An 18,248-nucleotide genomic window follows, 5' to 3' on the forward strand; every position below is an offset into this window, starting at 1 on the left:
AGGTCCTTCCTGCCCAGCCATGGAGGAAAAGCCCGGATGAAGTAGCCAGGAGCGCTAGGGGAAAGGAGAAGCGCGTGCAAAGCCCGGAGCTTCCCAGCAAGTCAGTTGCAAGTAGCAGCCGCGGAAGTCAGCAGCGGGGACTACAGAAGCCTCTCGGGAGGAGGACGGCGGGGGGAGGGGGTGGGGGAGAGGGGGTACAGTGAGCTTTGGAGAACTTACACAAAAAGTGGGGGTTGCTCTGTTTAGATCTGGAAAGGGTTCATTTCTCCTCCCCAGCCAGCTCTGCCCTGCGGGCAAAATAGGGCCAGCGGGGAGGCCAGGGAGAGTTTGCAAAGGTCCGTTCTCCGGGAGGGTGGGAGTGGGGAGCTCCGAAGCCGGACTCTCCTCTGCTCCGTGTGAGACCTTGGGGCAAGCCCCTTCCCCTCTCTGGGTCTCAATGAGGGGAGTGGGCTAACCTGAAAGCCCCTCCCAGCTCTGGGGCTAGAACTTCCCTGGTTCTCACTCTCTTCTAAAATGAGGGGGTACAGAAGGCGGGGGCCGGGCTTGGAGGCTTTTTCTAGATCTGGGCCTGGGTCTCTCGCCCCATATCCTGGTAAAAGGGGAGGGCAGTGGCTGGTCCCAGCGGCCCGCGGCAGCTGCAGCCCCCCAGGGTCCTGAGACGCAGCTAGGATGCTGCCCCGGACATCGCCCTCCCGGGCACGTGCTGTCCGATTCTGGGGGGTTGGTTTATTAGGGTCCGGGGTCGGGGTGACAGCGGATGGGTTCAGAAAGCAATAACGGCGAGGGCTGCCAGAGCCACCCGTGAGTCCGTGGGTCGCAGGTCAGAAGCCCGCCCTCACTTTCTGGGCTGCCAGGCGAGAGGGCAACCACGCATGCGCGCCGCGGGGTTGGCTTTGACAGGCGGGGCGGGATTTGGTAGGGGAAAGAAGAAGCCCCTCGCGCCTGCGCCTGCGCTTGCGTCGCGGCTCCGAGCCGCCAGGGGTCGCTGTAGCGACCCGCGTGCTGTTCCTCCGCGTGGGCCGGGCCCTCAGGTTCCGGGACGGGAGGAAGAGGAGGTGTCACGCCTCCCTCTGGTGAGCGGACCTTCCCGTCCGCCGGGGTGAAAGGTCGGAAAGATGGCGACGGCCTTGAGCGAGGAGGAGCTGGACAACGAAGACTATTACTCGCTGCTGAATGTGCGCCGGGAGGTGAGGCCCGCGGGCCGCCGAGCCCGCCGGGGGGGCGAGCAGGGGCCGCCGCGCCGGCCGAGGGCCCCGCCGCCGCCTCCGGGCGCCCGGGAGCGGCCTGGCCGCAGAGGCCGCGTGCGGGAGGGGGCCCCCCCATCCCACGCCGGCCCCGAGGTTCCATGCGGGCTGCCCGTGGCCCTGGGCCCCTGGCCGGCGGCCCGAGGAGAGCCCTGAGTGACGCGACGGGGGGGGGGGCTGACAGTCACGAGGGCGACCCCTGGGGAAAAGTCTCAGAGCGTTCAGTGTCTCTCGTGGAGAGGGCCCCGAGAGCCTTGGATGTCCCCCCTGGGGAGGGCCCCGAGAGCCTTGGATGTCCCCCCGGGGGAGGGCCCCGAGAGCCTTGGATGTCCCCCCTGGGGAGGGCCCCGAGAGCCTTGGATGTCCCCCCTGGGGAGGGCCCCGAGAGCCTTGGATGTCCCCCCTGGGGAGGGCCCCGAGAGCCTTGGATGTCCCCCCTGGGGAGGGCCCCGAGAGCCTTGGATGTCCCCCCTGGGGAGGGCCCCGAGAGCCTTGGATGTCCCCCCTGGGGAGGGCCCCGAGAGCCTTGGATGTCCCCCCTGGGGAGGGCCCCGAGAGCCTTGGATGTCCCCCCTGGGGAGGGCCCCGAGAGCCTTGGATGTCCCCCCTGGGGAGGGCCCCGAGAGCCTTGGATGTCCCCCCTGGGGAGGGCCCCGAGAGCCTTGGATGTCCCCCCTGGGGAGGGCCCCGAGAGCCTTGGATGTCCCCCCTGGGGAGGGCCCCGAGAGCCTTGGATGTCCCCCCTGGGGAGGGCCCCGAGAGCCTTGGATGTCCCCCCTGGGGAGGGCCCCGAGAGCCTTGGATGTCCCCCCTGGGGAGGGCCCCGAGAGCCTTGGATGTCCCCCCTGGGGAGGGCCCCGAGAGCCTTGGATGTCCCCCCCTGGGGAGGGCCCCGAGAGTCATAAATGTCACACCTGGGGAGGGCCCCGAGAGCATAGAATATCTCACCTGGGGAAGGACCTGAGAGCCTTGGATGTCACACCTGGGGAAGGGTCTGAGAGCATTGACTGTCTTATCCGCCGAGGAGTCTGACCGTGTTGAATGTCTCACTAGATAGGGACTTGAGAGCATTGAATGTCATACCTAGAGAGGTCCCTGAGAGTCATAAATGCTACACCTGGAGAGGGACCTGAAAGCATTGAATGTCACACCTAGCGAGGGCCCTGAGAGCATTAAATGTCACACTTAGAGAGGGATCCGAGAGCATTGTAAATATCAGACCAAGGTCTTAGAAGGTGCAAAGGGCTCAAGCCTGCAGAAGAGTCTGAGCCGAAGGGGCCTTGGAGACCCCGGGGCCCAGCCCTGCTTTTTAGAGAGGAGCCGGGCCCGTCCAGGGAAGCCTTTCTGTGCAGGACGTCTCCGGTAGTAAGTGGGCGAGGTGGGGAGCAGCGCTCTGGTTAGCTCACCACCTAAGGAGGGAGTGTTGGAACAGGGAACCTGAACCCTGCTCTTAGGATGTCCAGCTTGTGGCCTTCCCTCCTCCCAAGGCTTCAGTGGATAAACATTTAAAAAAAGAACTGGGTTGGGTGGCGCAGGACCTGTGTTTGAGTCCTGTTGGCGCCTCCATTTGTTGACCTTGGACGAGCCCTCCAGACCTCAGTTTGCTAAGCTGCCCCAGGGTCTGAACAAACCTCGAGCCCCAGGGAACCTCAGAGACACCTAGTCTGATCTTCTCATTTTTCCCAATGAGGAAACTGAGGCCCAAGGAGACGAGTCAGCTGCTCAAGGTCACCCAGATAGTCACATTGAAGGAGGAATCAGAGCCCGGTCCTCTGTCCTTGATCGGCCTCCATGGGCCTCTGGGTATGTTAGGTGTCCTTTTGTCCTGATCCAAGGAGACAACCTTGGCCAAGGACATGGGGCCACCCCAGGGACTAGGACTTCTGGTGCACACTTGGTCACGGACTGCTTAGCCTCCCTTCCCTGAAGTCACCTCACTTCTGTGTCCCATGGTTTCTGGCAGCAAAAAGAAATCTAACCAGTGTTGGACAGTGTCCATGTTGTCCTTATAGACACATCCAGGTTGTCTTCCCCACCAAACCATTCTGAAACTTGTGGCTTCTAAGGCCTGGTTCTGACATTCCAACTGGGTGAGCTTGGGCAAATCCATTTCCTCATTTGTAAAATGAGAACATTGGTCTAGGCCTTAGTATCTGAGGGTATTTCAGCTCTGACGTTCTCTGATTCTAATTTATATCCTCTGCTAAAAACATTTTCTCAGCTTCTATTCTTTTTGGGGAGCCCACAACCAGTAAAATAAGTGAAATCCATATCAATTACTTCTCACTGCAGAAAAATCTGTATGTGTTCAGGACAAGTAACAATGTGCAAGACTGATGCTGGCAAAACCAAGTAGCTAAAGAGCCATGATTACCATTCATGAATGTAGATGCATCAGTTTAGAGTCTGGAGGAGCTGTAAAGGTCATCTGGTCCAAATCCATCATGATACAGTCCAAGGTCACTCAGATAGTGGCAGTGGTAGCATTCAAACTCGGGCCCTCTGGCAACAAATCTATCACTCTTCCTTCTCACTGTAACATGAGCAGAGCTATTGTTGTTTGGTTAACTTTCCGTTATCAGACGTGAAAGTAAGAAATTCCCTCTTTTTCCATCATTCGTTGGCATCTATCATCATATAAATGAAATCCTTTTCAAGGAGTCATCCTTAATGTCTCACCTTGAATAAATCTCTGCAGGATATCCCCAACATATTTAAATTATCTCAGCTTAAGTCCACATTGAGTCTTTTGAGGACCCTTCACATTTTGTTAGTTGACGTTGTGTCTTAATATAAGAAAGAAGTTGGGGAGCTGACACTTAGATTTTGGGATCAAGGTATTTTCTAAGATCAGTCAGTAAACATTTATTGAGCACTGACAATATGGCAGGCATTGTGCTAAGCACTGGACATGTTAGAATCCAGACCTGATATAGATTAATTTTAATGGTTTGATGTGATCCTATTTAGTTTAACGGATTTAGTTGACAGAAAAGTGGTATTGGCTCTCTGAGCTATTTCAGTCTTGTGTTTTTTGGTTTGATGCTTTGGGGGAAACTGGGAGAAGGGATTCATTCATATTGATGCTCTTCAATTATGTAGTTTCAGAGTTGCAGAGCTGAGTGTGATCACCAGCTTTTTTTGAGACATCTCATGTGGAGGCAGTTTGAGAAATGAAATGTACAGAAATCACATTTCATTTTTAACCATTTTTCACATTTAAGATATTCTTTAAGTTTGTATTCCAGTGAATGAAATATGAGATGCTTACCCATAAGCCTATAATGAACCTTGGTTTCTTTACCTCTTAGGTGAGCACAAGACCCATAACCTCTGCCTCACACACAGCATTATTGTGAGACTCAAATGAGAAAATGTGTAGAAAGTGCTTTGCAAATTCTAAAGCATAACCAGCATGTCAGTTTTTATTAACGACTCACTTTCCCTGTGTATCTTAGATTTCCCTTTTTCAAAGTGGAGCCCTCATCAGCCCATCTTCCATTGGGAATGTGATTTATTACTCCCTGGGCATTTCTCACTGAGTGTGTCAAGATACTTAGAGAGAAGTGCTCAAGATCTGACTGAGCTCGGGAGGTGATTCTGTGCTTGTAACTTGGTGAGGGAATTCCTTCATAGTGATTCACTATATTGTCGATCTATACAATTTTATAGAAATTAGATTTCAGGCTTAATTCTTTGCTTCTATAAAAATTTCCTAGTGTTCTCACCATATCTGAAAATCACTTAGCATAAACTGCAAAGAACAAATTGAATTTCTTATTTTATGTTATACTTATGTATTATAAATTCTAAATTTTTTAAAAGAAATTTCAGTAAGTAAGCAGTTTGGATTTGCCATTCGTTTATCATAGTTTTACTCAATGTAATTCTTTATGAGAGGAGGAATAAATGGACAAAGAATTCTGATGATTTAGAACAATATGTGACTCAATTTAGTACTGGAAGGGGCCTCAGGCCAGACAATCTAACCCCCTCATTTTACAGATGACTAAATCAGGCAGAAAGAACGGAAGGAATTTGTCCTGGGTTGTGCAGTTTAGAAGTGTTCTGAAACAGGATTCACAAGGGTCTTCGAAATTCCAGTTTAGCACTCTTATCCACCGTGCCATTGAGCTGTCTCTTAAGACATTTCATGGTGGCGGTTATTGATCACTCAGACCCATCTTGACTTTTCATGACCACATGGACTCTAGCATGTCAGCCCCTTCTTTCCTTCACTATCTCTCAAAATCTGCCAGCTCATGTTCTTGACATTCTCAATCTATCTCATCCTCTGCTGTCCCCTTTTCCTTTTGCCTTTAGTCTTTTCCAGACATTGTGCTCTCTTACACTGAAGAGACCCATTTTCATGCAGTCAGAGTATTTAAACTTCAGCTTCATTATTTGACCTTCCAATTAGTAGCCTTTCTTTTAAGGATTGATAGATTTAATCTCTGTCCAAGGAGCTCTCAAAAGTTTTCTCCAACACCACAATTCAAAAGCGTTGATTCTGCAGCATTCAGCTTTCTTTAAAATCCAACCTTCACAGCCTTATATTGCTATTGGGAAAAATCATAGCCTTGATTATTCAGTCTTTGTAGCTAAAGTGGTGTCCCTGCTTTTTAGTGTGCTGTCTATATTTGCCATGATTTTCCTTCCAAAGTGCAAGCATCTTCTAATATCATGGCTACAATCACTTCTGCATGATCTTTGAAACCAAGAATATAAAATCTGACACTTTCCATTTCCTCTGCCTCTTTTCAGCAGGAAGTAATGGGACCAGTTGCCAAGATCTTAATTTTCTTTTGATGTTACACTTCAAGGCAGTTTTTACACTCTCTTCTTTCACCCTTGTCAAGAACCCTCTTGATTTCTCTTCACTTTCTGCCATCAGAGTGGTATGGTCTGCAAATCCAATATCTTGAGTGTCAGTGAATTTAAATGGAAAGGAACTTAATTTGGGTGATCCTTACGTGTATTATTATGAGCAAAAATCACTTAAAATAAGTGGAGTAGCCCTTCTTGTGAACAGAAAAGTTTTGTTGATATACTTTGTGTTTTATTTTTCCTGATGTTCCCACTTCCCCCACTTAATCCTATCTTATAAAAGGAAAACTGTTCAGTAAAAGTGACCAGCCGTCTGACAGGGCATGACCATTCTGCCATTGTCATCTTCCACTTCTCCTTAGAGTGACAAGCATTGGTTCACCATCTGTTCTATGGAATCAGAACTGGTCTTGCAGTTCAACTGAGTTCAACTGAGGAGCATCTTTTCTGATATGACAGAATCATCTCTGTTGTTCTTGCTTGACTCATTTGCTGAATCAAGAAATTTTTTGCATATGAACGGTACACGAGGAAATCTTTTTAAAATTTAGAGTACTTCATTAAATAATGAAATTCCAAGTCAAATAAGGATATATTATAAAAAGGTCAAGAGAGTGACGTAAGATTTGGTATGACCAAAGTGCTTTCCCCTTTTCAATATGTCCTCTGAACTCCCAGCCTGTTCCCTTTTATATTAGATCTCATCCTCTCATGCACCTTATGTTTTCTTGAAGTCTGGCTTTCCTCCCAGAAGGCTCTGTATCCTTTGCCACCCTCTCTAGTACTTGATGTGCCTTCCCTCAATCCTCCCTCTTTCCACACAGGACTTGGAGAAAGGGTAGGCCTGCTTTTTGCTCTTCTCTGCCACTTCTTGACTCTTCCCCTACCATTCTTACTCATCAGCTTCTCTGGAAATTTACTCACTCCAAATATATTACCCTATTTATATCCCAGTAGTTGTCCTGTCTCAAGATAAAGCTTGTTTTTGTTGTTGTTGTTTTGTTTTGTTTTGTTTTGTTTGCCTTTCTTTCTATCCCCTGTGTTTAGTTTAGCTCATAATAATAATTGGCTCATGATGAATGTTTACTGACTGATTTCCCTCCATTCTCATTTCCCTCCATTCTCTGGGTCATTCATTTCCCTCCATTCTCAAGTTCACTCTCTGGAACACCTTATTTTCTACTCCAATCTTTTCCTTATTCTCTGGAGCTTCAATTTAGATGTTAATGTGCCTAAGATTCCCCTAATTCTCAGTTCATCAGCTTCCTCAGTTCTTATGATCTGTACCTTCCCTCCACTTCTCCCACACAGCTTTGTGGTTCAGTCGCAACTCTTCTTGACCCCATGGACTATGGCAAGCCAGGCCCTTTAATCCTCCGCTACATCTTGAAATCTGTCTAGGCTCATGTTTGTTGCTTCCATAACACTATCTACCCATCTTATTCTCTGCCTTTCCCTTTCATCTTCAGTCTTTCTGAACATCATGGTCTTTTCCATCGAGTCCCATCTTCTCATTATGTGACCCAGGTATTTACACATCAACTTCATTATTTGACCTTCCAGTTAGTAGTTTGAGTTAATTTAAGTATTGACTGATTTGATGATCAAAAGACTCTCAGATGTCTTCTCCAGCAACATAGTTTGAAAACATTGATTCTCTGGAGTTCAGCTTCCCTCATAGTCCAGCTCTCACAGCCATGCATTGCTGCTGGAAAAACAATGGCTTAGACTAGATGGGCCTTTGTCAGCCAAAGGATGTCTACTCTTTGGTAGGCTGTCCAGATGAGCCACAGCTTTTCTTCCAAGCAGGCATCTTTGTGTCATGGCTTCTGTCCCCATCCACAGAGATCATTGAGCCCAAGAAGATGAAATCTGACCCACTTCCATCTTTTCTTCCTTTTCCCATCGCCAAGACGTTGGTTTTCTTTTCATGTCATGCTTCCAGGCAGCTTTTGTACTCTTCTTTTTGACCCTCATTGATAGGCTTCCTCCTCTCCTCTCTGGCTTTCTGCCACACCTGAGGGCCTGACCCACATCTCCTGTACAACCTTTGATGGCTCTCATGCATCTGAAACAATCCTCCAGCCCCATCGCAGCCTCCTGGCAGACACTGCTCCCCCAGGCTGGCCTCCCTGCTTTGCTCCTTCTTCCCTTCACAACCTTAGTCCTCTCTACTGCCCTCCACTCTTGAGTCCCATTGTCCTGCTCCCTCTTGGCTTTCTCCAAACCCAAATCCTCTATTCCTGCTGGTTCACTATACATTTAGGTTATCTAATCTCAACTGAGCCTGCCCTGCAGCCCTTCCTTCCCTGATTAATGCTATCACAGGCCCTCCAGCAGCAGTTTTGTGCTCGCTTCTTCTCAGAAGATGATTTGAACAAATATTTTACCCAAAAAAATGTGAAGCCATTTGTCCAGGGTTCCCTTTGCTTCCACATTTCACCTCTGCATCATGCTCCATTTTTATCTTATTTTGCTACAGTTGCAGAAGATCAGGTGATCCTTCTCACTAAGGCCCTCTCCTTACACTCTGGATCCAGTGCAGCTTGAGTCTTGAGTTATCCCCATTCTCTCCCTAGTTTTCAGCTTTCCCTTCTCCACTGGCTTCTTCCCTTCTACCCACAAACTTTCCATGCCCTTCATCCTTAGCCTTCACTTGACCCTTCCATACCACACAGCTTGGAATGTCCTTCCTCTTGGCTTCTTTGAAACCCTGACTCCTTTTGAGGCTTGACCTAAATGTTGCTGCCTCCCAGAATCCTTTCCTACAGGCCAATTGTTAATACCTTCCCACTAAGACCAAAAATAACTTTGTGTTTACTTTGTATATGTTTATATTTACTTATGAACATGTTGTATCCACCCAGAAGAATGTAATTTTATTGAAAGGATGAGATAAGATGGTCCTAAAGGACCTACATCACTGATCCAGTAGCTCAGAGTAGAAATTCCAAGTTCTCATAGGCTTCTCCAGAAAGATATTGGCCTTATAGGTGCTGCCATAGTCCCAAAGTGCTGAAAATCAAAAGAAAGGAGTATTGGAAATAAAAGACATTGAATTCTCTCTGTATTGGTTTGTTGTCATGGGAAGATAAAGCTTGACATCCAGGATCCACCCTCATTGCTTCTGGTCCAGTAGATACCAAAAAGGATGTGTTTGGGCAGGAAGATATGATCAGCCTTATGGAGGTAGAGCCTTAAAATGAAGAAGCCCGGCTTCTTCAAGTAGTATCTATAACCAGCCATTTATTTATATACTTCCTATAGCAAGATCATTGCATTTAGAAGTGAATGAGCTGTCTGGTTCTTAGTATAACCTGAACAAAATTAAAGTATGATTGAGAAATAGCAAAATAAACAAAAATGCAATAGAACATAGATCATGTTAATATGTGGTTTTCTGTGGTCAGGTTTCTTTGAGTTTGATCTAGTCCAACTCTCATTTGACATGAGGGAACTAAGACAGTTGAAATGACTTGCTCATCTTTGAGTAAACAGTTTAACAAATTTTATTTCTCTTAAGTTTACCATTTCAAAGGATGTCCTTTGAATTTTGAGATTGTGTGGATTTAGAACTGGTTCCATCTAGCACACCCCTTTTCCCTCCTTTTTCTAATAAGAAAACTATGATCGAGAAAAGACAGGACTTATTATCTAAGGCTACACAGTGGCAGAGCTAAGAATCAAATATAGTTCCTGGGTTTAAATTCGATTGCATTTGTATTTGTATGACCTTTCAGCTTTTGTATTTTCTGACAAAAGAGTGTTTTAAAAAAAAAAAAAATCTTTCCTTTTCCAACAGTCCCCATTTTCTTCTCTCGGGTAATTTGAATTTCTTCAAATAATCTTAAAATCCTTGAATTTCCCACCAAATCCCAGAACACTTGTTCTGGGGGCAGAACAACTGGGGACATCTGATGGAGGAGATGGTTTAGGAAAAATACTGTAAAAAAAAGTATTTCTTACATGTATCTTCTTCCAAAGTTCAGCCCTTACCCTTTGTTTACTTTTCATATTCCTTCCAGTCTTCTTGGCTTATTGAATACCAGAATTTGAAAGGATCAAACTATCTAGACAATCTCTTTACAATTCTTCTCTATTTTTTTTCTTCTACTACACTGTTTGTTTTTAAAAATAAATAAATGAATGAAGAAAGAGCGAGAGAGAGATTTTTAACCCTTGCTCATATTTTCTGAGAACTCTAGTTGAATTTTGTTCCCTTGCTTAATTTTTTTTGAGATTTTGCTTGAAGCTGTTTTGAAGTCATTCTCTTCTGAGTTTATGTTTCAGATGTCCTTGCCTCCATGACATCTTCTTATGATAGGATTCTTGTTTGCTCATTTTTCCAACCAACTTCCTGATTTTAGACTTGATGTTAGGGCTGGGCTCTGTGCACTTGCAGAGGATTAGTCTTCTTGCTGTTTTCTTACGATATTGAATATTATATTACTATAATATGTTGTTATAACATAATATATAATAATATAATATTTTTATATAATACATAATAATATATGTTATTCCTGACTCCTAGAGGTAATTTGGGCACCTGCAAGTTTTCAGTGTTCCTAAAGTGGTCTGATTCAGAATAAAATCTGATTTTAGACTTTAGACCACTCCTGGTCTGAGCTCTTAAAGTTCAGAATCTGCATTTGATTCTCACAATCCTATGAGATGAGTGCAATTATCATCCTTAATTTATAGGTGAGTGGTAGTTGATTACTGTTGGACTTGGCCATTGTCATCTGACAAACACTTTTGGTTCAGTGACAGAATTGCAGGCTTCCCTTTGGTCTGGACTTTGTGAAACTCTGTAGACTTCAGATTTGGCTAGAAGCTGAAACTCACATCCTCCTCTGTTCTTGGGGCTCCAAATTACACACCTGCTGCTAATTTCTGAATTTTCCCCTTTTCTCAATATACTGCCTAGGGTCTGTGACTGTTCCTTATCCTGGAACAGCACCTTACAAAGAAGGCCTCTTCTTAGTCATCTCTAGCTGTGACCTGAAACTAGGTAGTGAGTAACAAAGCTGCCAGGTGCTACCCGTGCCCTGGTATGGATCAGAGACTTTGTGCATATCCCTTCCGGGATTGGCATTCCATTGTACTGGTGAATGCTGATCTCTCTGTTTCCCTCTGCTGACCTGGCTGGAAAAATGAGTCACTCATTTTTGGATTTCTCCATCTGAATGCAACGCAGTACATTTTCTAAATCTTTTTGGAGGAGTTGAGGTTGAGGGGAACTCTTCCTGCTACTCTGCCATCTTGGTTCTGTCCTCTCTCTAGTCAATCTCATTCATAAATTTCCCCAAATTTTTTGACAATCCATTTGGGTTGTATGCTTGATAAATTTAGTTTTTCCTATGCTTGCATCAGTCAAATCTCAAAAGTTGATCTTCCTAAAATTTCACCTAGTACATAAATGAATTTCCTTTTTAACATCCTTCTCTTTGCCAAATAGAAGACTTGGAGCAAGACAAAAGTAGCTTCTCATCAGGGGAAGATTGGAGCCCACAGAGATAGGGAAAGGATTCCATCCAGTGGGCTCTTTGGATTGTATCACCTTATCGAAAGCTAGAAAAATATAATAATGTTAAAAAACACTTTTTTAAAAATAGTTTTCCAATGATAAATGTGGAAATGTGTTTAGAAGAATTTCCCATGTTTAACCTTTTTTTTAATTACTTACCATCTAGAAGAGGGGGTAAGGGGGAGGGAAGGAGAAAAATTTGGAACACAAGATTTTGCAAGAATGAATGTTAAAATTTAACTTTGCATGGATTTTGAAAATAAAAAAACTATTATTAAAATTTTTTAAATAAAAATAGCTTTCCATATTGTACATTAAGAGATAGTGAATATAAAATAGATAAAAACATGAGATTTGTATGAACTGACACAGAAATACAGAGTACCCAAAGAACCATTTAGAGTAACTACAAAAATATGAATAAAATGCATCAAAAGAAAGGCAAATTCTGAGTTATCCATCAGTACTGTCAGAGAATATGCCCCCAGCATTACTGCAGAAAAGTGGAGGAATATGTTGAACTCCTTGGAGAAGTTACTATTTTAGTTCTGGATATTTATTTTTGCTTAATTTTTGTTTGTTTGTTTGTTCTAAGGGAGTTAGTATGGGAAAGGGGTTCCCAGAAGTGACTGTGATGTAGAGCTAAACGCATTCAATAAAAAATATATTTGCAGGTTTGTAATGTATTTAAAGTATAAAAATGTTTCATTTATGTGTATATAAATAAAATGGCAATGGGGAGGGGAAGGGGGTTGCTGTAGTTTCCCAACAGAGAGCCTAGTGATAGCCTGTGTGTCTGCTCCTGAGGTCCTGGCTAGCTAGAAGTTGGACCCTGCTAAGAGGACCCTCAAGAGATGAGCTGTGCTCTGCATTAGTTGGAAGAATGAGATTATGGATCCTTAAACTTAGAAGCTCTCATAAATAGCAGGAGGACTACATTGGTATTGATGATTGAGAATTATAGAGGTCAAAATGTATCTCATATCTGAGCATTACTAATAATACAACGATTCAAATGAATTTATAGCAGTATCTCTGGTCCCAGTATCATATCTTAGCTCCAGCCCTGCAGCTCCAACAGTCTCCTGGATATCTCTACCTTGATGCTTCATTATTATTTCAGTCAGCTTATCCAAGTTACACTCTTTCAGTCGTCTTTTCCAGTTTTTTCTGTCAATGGACACCACTCTTCTTTCTGAGGCTTGAAAACTTGGAGACATCTTTGTCATCCTCAAGCAATCAATATGTTAATTACCTAGCACTGTAGCAAATACTGTTTCACATATCCAATCAGTCCTAGTCCTTTGATATCTTCCTTCAAAATATCTCTCATATCTACCTCTTAATATTTCCATTGCTTTTCCTTAGAGCAGACCCTTACAGAATCACAGACCTTTAGAGATTATACATTTTTCATTGGCAGTCTAGTCCCAACAGTCCCAACTTGTGTTTATGGAATTTAATGTTTTAATCCAAATATAAGACTTTGCATTTATCCCTGCTTTTGACTAAGGAATATTAAAGATCATCCTTTTGTAAGACATTTATAACTATTCTCTCATTTATTTTTTGTGTAAATCCTGATCTTCATAGCCATATTGGGACCCAAGATAAATGAAGATTTTGTATATAGTATATAGACTTGAACCAAAGTTTTATTTCCCTTGCTAAAAGATGAAAAGAGCAGCTCTTCCTCTCCTAACTTTGACCTTATTTTCTTTTGGCAGACATTGATTATCTGTTGATGTGTCCCTAATTCAAAAGAAGAATGCTTTTTACTTTCTTGTGTGCTGATACCAATGGTGGTGTTAGTAGAAATGGATTTGTTTCTATTGTTGTTGTGTTTACCTCAAAGCTTACAGGAATCATTGGATTCCTGGCACATGAACTAATGGACAATGTTTAAATGTGTAAATTCTCATGTTAATTCATGTTGTTTGTTATATTACTACTAGCCTGTGTTATATTGCTATGTGCTTATGTAATTGTGTGTAACGCCTCCCATACTGATGGATTTATGTACACCTTGTTTCAAGTGAGCCCCTCGAGAAACCCCCTAATCTGATTTGATTTTCTATTTCCTTTGGTATTTTCATTTCCCTTCCTGAGATGTCAGGGAAGGCATGATCATCTTTTTGGAGTTCTCACCTCCTTTAAGAAGTCAAGGAGGTTATGACCACCTATGTTCTAAATCAAAAGAAAAGGGGAGATGTTGGAATCTTTACTAAAGTGTTAAGACATTTCTTTACAAAGACATTTCTTTACAAAGTGTTAAAGACATTGGAGTTAATTTAATCTTAGAGTTATTTTGGGCCAGAACTTGAAACAAGATACTAAGTGGAACTGATTGAACAATGCTTGTGTTCACACCTTTAAAGAGCTCATAAGCATCTAAGTACTCAATGGAGTTCACTCCTTTGGGAGAGTTCAGGGGTAGTATGAGAGCTGAATTCACACCTCCCTTAGGACCAGAGAGCACTTTGGGAGATGATATATATGGCGGAAGCTCTTGGAGCAAAGAAGAATTTCTCCGGAACATCAACAGGGCTCTGAGACAGAACACTCTGGAAGAAAAGACTACTCGCCACAGACTGGAGATTGAGAAGCCACTAGTCGGAGCTGGCTGGAGGCTGAAGAAAGCAGAGGCAGAAGCCAAGGAAAAAGCTGCAAGACCTCTTGGAGCCAGGCAGAGAGATAGGCCTCAACTAACCGGGCTAATTTGTAAGGAGAAATAAACGTTTGCATTTTTAGCAGCTGGCTGCAATTTTGGAGTAATTATTTATTTCAACTGAGACCAAGGCTTGCCTTCCAAAGAAAATCTCAACAGTTTAAGCCACAGGATCATGATAGCTTGAGTAGCTTTCCTGTGTATTTTTTTTTAATTGAAGTGCAATCAAATGTTTATGTTTTATATATAAAGGCCAGCTCTTTTCTTAAGGCACTTCTAACTCTTCCTTTCCAGGGCAGGTATGACAAAATTAAATCCTGTGTTAGATCCATCACTGCAGTTTCCTCAGCTTGCCTCAACTCCACTGTGCTGTTCTGCTGAAAAGTAGAAGACTTTCAGTACATCCAGGTGTTTCTTAGCATTTAGAGATGACCTGTTTGTGTTGAGTCCTTCCTAGACTTCCCAAAAGCTGTTCCAGATGACCATGAGAAAAACTGTATTGTGTATCAATAAGGAAAAAAATAGAACTGCAATAATATAGGAACCTATATCACCCTGATGGTGATTGCTATGCTCTTTTATTCTGTTATGAAATCAGCCCTTGTTTAGAATTCAGTAAGTGGAGGGGTGTTGCTAAGTCCAAAGCAATTCCCATATTTTTAGTCCTCCCAAATGACGAATGTAGTAGACTCTGTCAGTTACCACGAAATGACTTTTCTCACTAGAAATCAGTCTTTGCACAATATCAAAAGCAGCAGTGCTTTGTTTATGTTAACTAGTTATAAAATCTGCTCTTTTTCATTAAAACGGATGAGCCCTGAGCATCACAAAAAAAAAAAAAAAAAAAAAAAGATTTTTATTAGCTGAAGCAGTTTTAAAAATCAGATTAGCGTCGAGCATATGGGCAGTGATGAATCTGCAATGGCAGTCATTAGGCAAACTTCCCAATATTCAATAGAATGTGGTTTGTTGGAGCTTGGTTGCTAAAATACAATCACAGAAATGCAGCTTTAAAGTTTGAGTTTGAAATTACATGCCTTAAACACATAACCGTGGAGGCTGTACTGGGCCTATTACGAATTTTAAGTGTTAAATGTTATCATATGGCATACCATATCATATGGTATTGAGTCTAAATAGTTTTGAACTACAGATCTCATGGCCCTGATATGAATAAAAGCTTGCCACTCCTGTATTCTCTTGCACAAATTAACTTTGTATAACAGTTAATGAAGAGAGAAGCTTAGTGGGACTGTCTTTCCTTAACTTTCAGTAAAGGCTTCTTCCTAATACATTAATTCCAGAGCTAAGCTGTTTCTTTACCAGACGTATGGAATCTCGGAATTTCAGAATCTTAGAGCTGGAAGAGACTTTGGCATTTGTCTAGTTCGACTCATATCTGAAAGAGAATTCCCATTATAATCTACCTGATCAGTGACCAGCCAGCCAGAAGCCGAATGAAGACTTCCACTAAATGGGAATGAAGACCTTCCTTCTCCTAAGGCAACCCATTCCCCTTTGGGACAGCTCTTACTAGTTTTGCCATTAGTCTGACAGAAATGTACCTCTGCAATTTTTCTCCATTGTTGCTGGTTCTTCTGTCTCATCTCCCTCTCAAGAGATGACTCTTCAGATACTTGAACACCTCCTCATGACATAAAAACTCAAGACCCCCTCATTTGCTTGGTTGCTTGCCTCTAGGTACTGTCCAATTTATCAGTCTCCTTCAGCCATAGTTTTATCTAGGTGAAAGGGTGGCAACTTTTGATGGTTGATTATTTGTTTCAGGAGAGCAAATGGAACGAAGCTGCTTTAGGGACTAAACGCAAAATTTTCCACTTCTTTAAATCATAGCTTGTCTACGTTTATATAAGCTAGAGCTAATATCAGGGACTATTCTTTCCAGACTTCTACAATGGAAGTTTCTTTTATTTAGCCTTCTATAATATCTAACCTAAAAGTTATAGTAGGTTACTAAACTTTACAATCATGTCACAGAGGACTCATTCTCTGGTAATTTTATCGCGTATAAAAGCTTAATTTATAATAGATTTATTTTCTAGGAGAAAATATTAACAGAGTGATTGAAGGTAATGATGAAACTTTTCAATTGTTAAATAGAGAATGATGCACCTCTTAATTTTGTTCCAGAATTTTAGAAAAAAGACTATAACTTAAAACTTCATTATTAGTGACTTATGTATCTCATTACATTTTGAAATGTTGTCAGTATTTTTACGATAGTGAGAGAGGTTATCATTTATGAAATATTGAACCAATGACCTTAGCTATTCAGTTATGATGAAAGACCTAATCTAACATTTTATTGAATATGATACTTATGAAAAATGAAACTTCTCATTTCCATTACTTAATCAATAGCACATTAAGCCATTTATTAATTTGATTAAAGAAGGTCATTGTAGAACTGCATATCCCACTCCCATCTTACCTAGTTTAATTTTAATAACCGAGAAATGGCTGGGTACTCTAATACTCTATAGAGCTATGCAAGTCCAGCTAATCTTTTGTTTGTTGCCTACATGCAAGAAAATAAAGAAAAATCATAATCTGGGAAACAGCAAATGATTTTGAATAGCTTTTAAGGTAGAGTCAGGTTTTGTTTTTTTTGGTTTTTTTTTTTTTTTGGTTACTAGATTAGTAAACTGGTGAAGACTTGATCAATATACACATTTGAAATAATAATTCATAAGAACAAACAGAATTTACCTGTATTTTAGTAAACATCAATAAGCATATAGTAAATGATTTAAAAATTATTACTTAAATCAGTAATAAAAGATGTCAGGGAGATATGGAACTAAGATTAAGAAGGAAAACAGGATGATTTGAAATTGGGAGAGGAGACTATTAAAACTCACCACCATGACAGGCTATACTTCATATAGGAATACCCTGAGACGTGGTGGATTTGGTTACAGACCAGTGCAGTAATGTGAGTCACATAAATTTTGGGGTTGCCTAGTGCATATAAAAGTTATGTTCACACTTTTCTATAATCTGTTAAGTTTGTAATTATATTATGTCTTCAAAAAATATATGCATTAATTTAAAAATATTTTATTGCTTTAAAAAAAACCTACTATTAATAATAATAAAAACTAAGCTTCATCTGAGTTTTCAGCAAGTTGTAATCTTCTTGCTGGTGGAAGGTCTTGCCTCAGTTTGACTACTGTTGTCTCAGGGTAGTGACTGCTGAAGGTTTAAAGGGCTTTCTGGAATTTCTTAAAATAAGACAAGAAAGTACAAACTGATTGACTCTTCCTTTCACTTGAACATTTAGAGACCATTGTAACATTATTAAATGGCCTATTTTCAATATTATTGTGTCTCAAAGGGAAGAGAAATAGGGTAATAGGCAGTTGGTGGAGAAGTCAGAGCACACTATTTGTGGAGCCCCAAAACAATTTATAATAGTAATATCACAAATATAATAGTGATGAAATATCATGAGAATTACCAAAATGTGACACATAGACAAACGTGAGCTCATAGGGTTGGAAAAATGACATTAATGGACTTACTTGACACAGGTTTACCACAAATTTTCAATTTGTGAAAAATAACATCTGTGAAATGCAAAATAATAAAACAAGGTATGCCTGTAGAGAAGATTGAATGACAAAAAAGAAATTAATGATTGAAAATATCAGAGAATGAATAATATAGGAGATTGACCCAGAATAGATAATTCCCAAATTATAAATCCAGGCCCTATATTATAGACTTTGGGGTAGCAGAGAAGTGGCAAATGGTGCAGTGAATAGAGTCAGGAAGACGTGGGGTCACAACCAGCCTCTGACAAATACTGGTTTTGTGCCTGACTGATTCAACTTCCAGCTGCCCCCAAATGACTTTCTAAAATTCAGTTATTGAGGAATTGCTTGGCTCTTTGAATGGAAGATGGAAGGGGCTTCTACAAGCCCCTTGTTTGATGAAATAGTAGTTTGACCCCATT

General features: G+C 42.1%; 1 protein-coding gene across 1 annotated transcript in view; it reads left to right on the plus strand.

The window, feature by feature from the left end:
* The first annotated feature begins 1,027 nt into the window (after positions 1–1,027).
* DNAJC11 (DnaJ heat shock protein family (Hsp40) member C11) overlaps positions 1,028–18,248 on the plus strand; it is a 65,041-nt gene continuing 47,820 nt past the window's right edge. Inside the window, exon 1 of the mRNA XM_031961561.1 lies at positions 1,028–1,187. Coding sequence (XP_031817421.1) covers positions 1,116–1,187 — 72 coding nt within the window. The 5' untranslated portion in view covers positions 1,028–1,115. The remainder of the gene's footprint in view (positions 1,188–18,248) is intronic.

The sequence above is a fragment of the Sarcophilus harrisii genome, chromosome 3, assembly GCF_902635505.1.
Source record: "Sarcophilus harrisii chromosome 3, mSarHar1.11, whole genome shotgun sequence".
Lineage (NCBI taxonomy): Eukaryota > Metazoa > Chordata > Mammalia > Dasyuromorphia > Dasyuridae > Sarcophilus > Sarcophilus harrisii.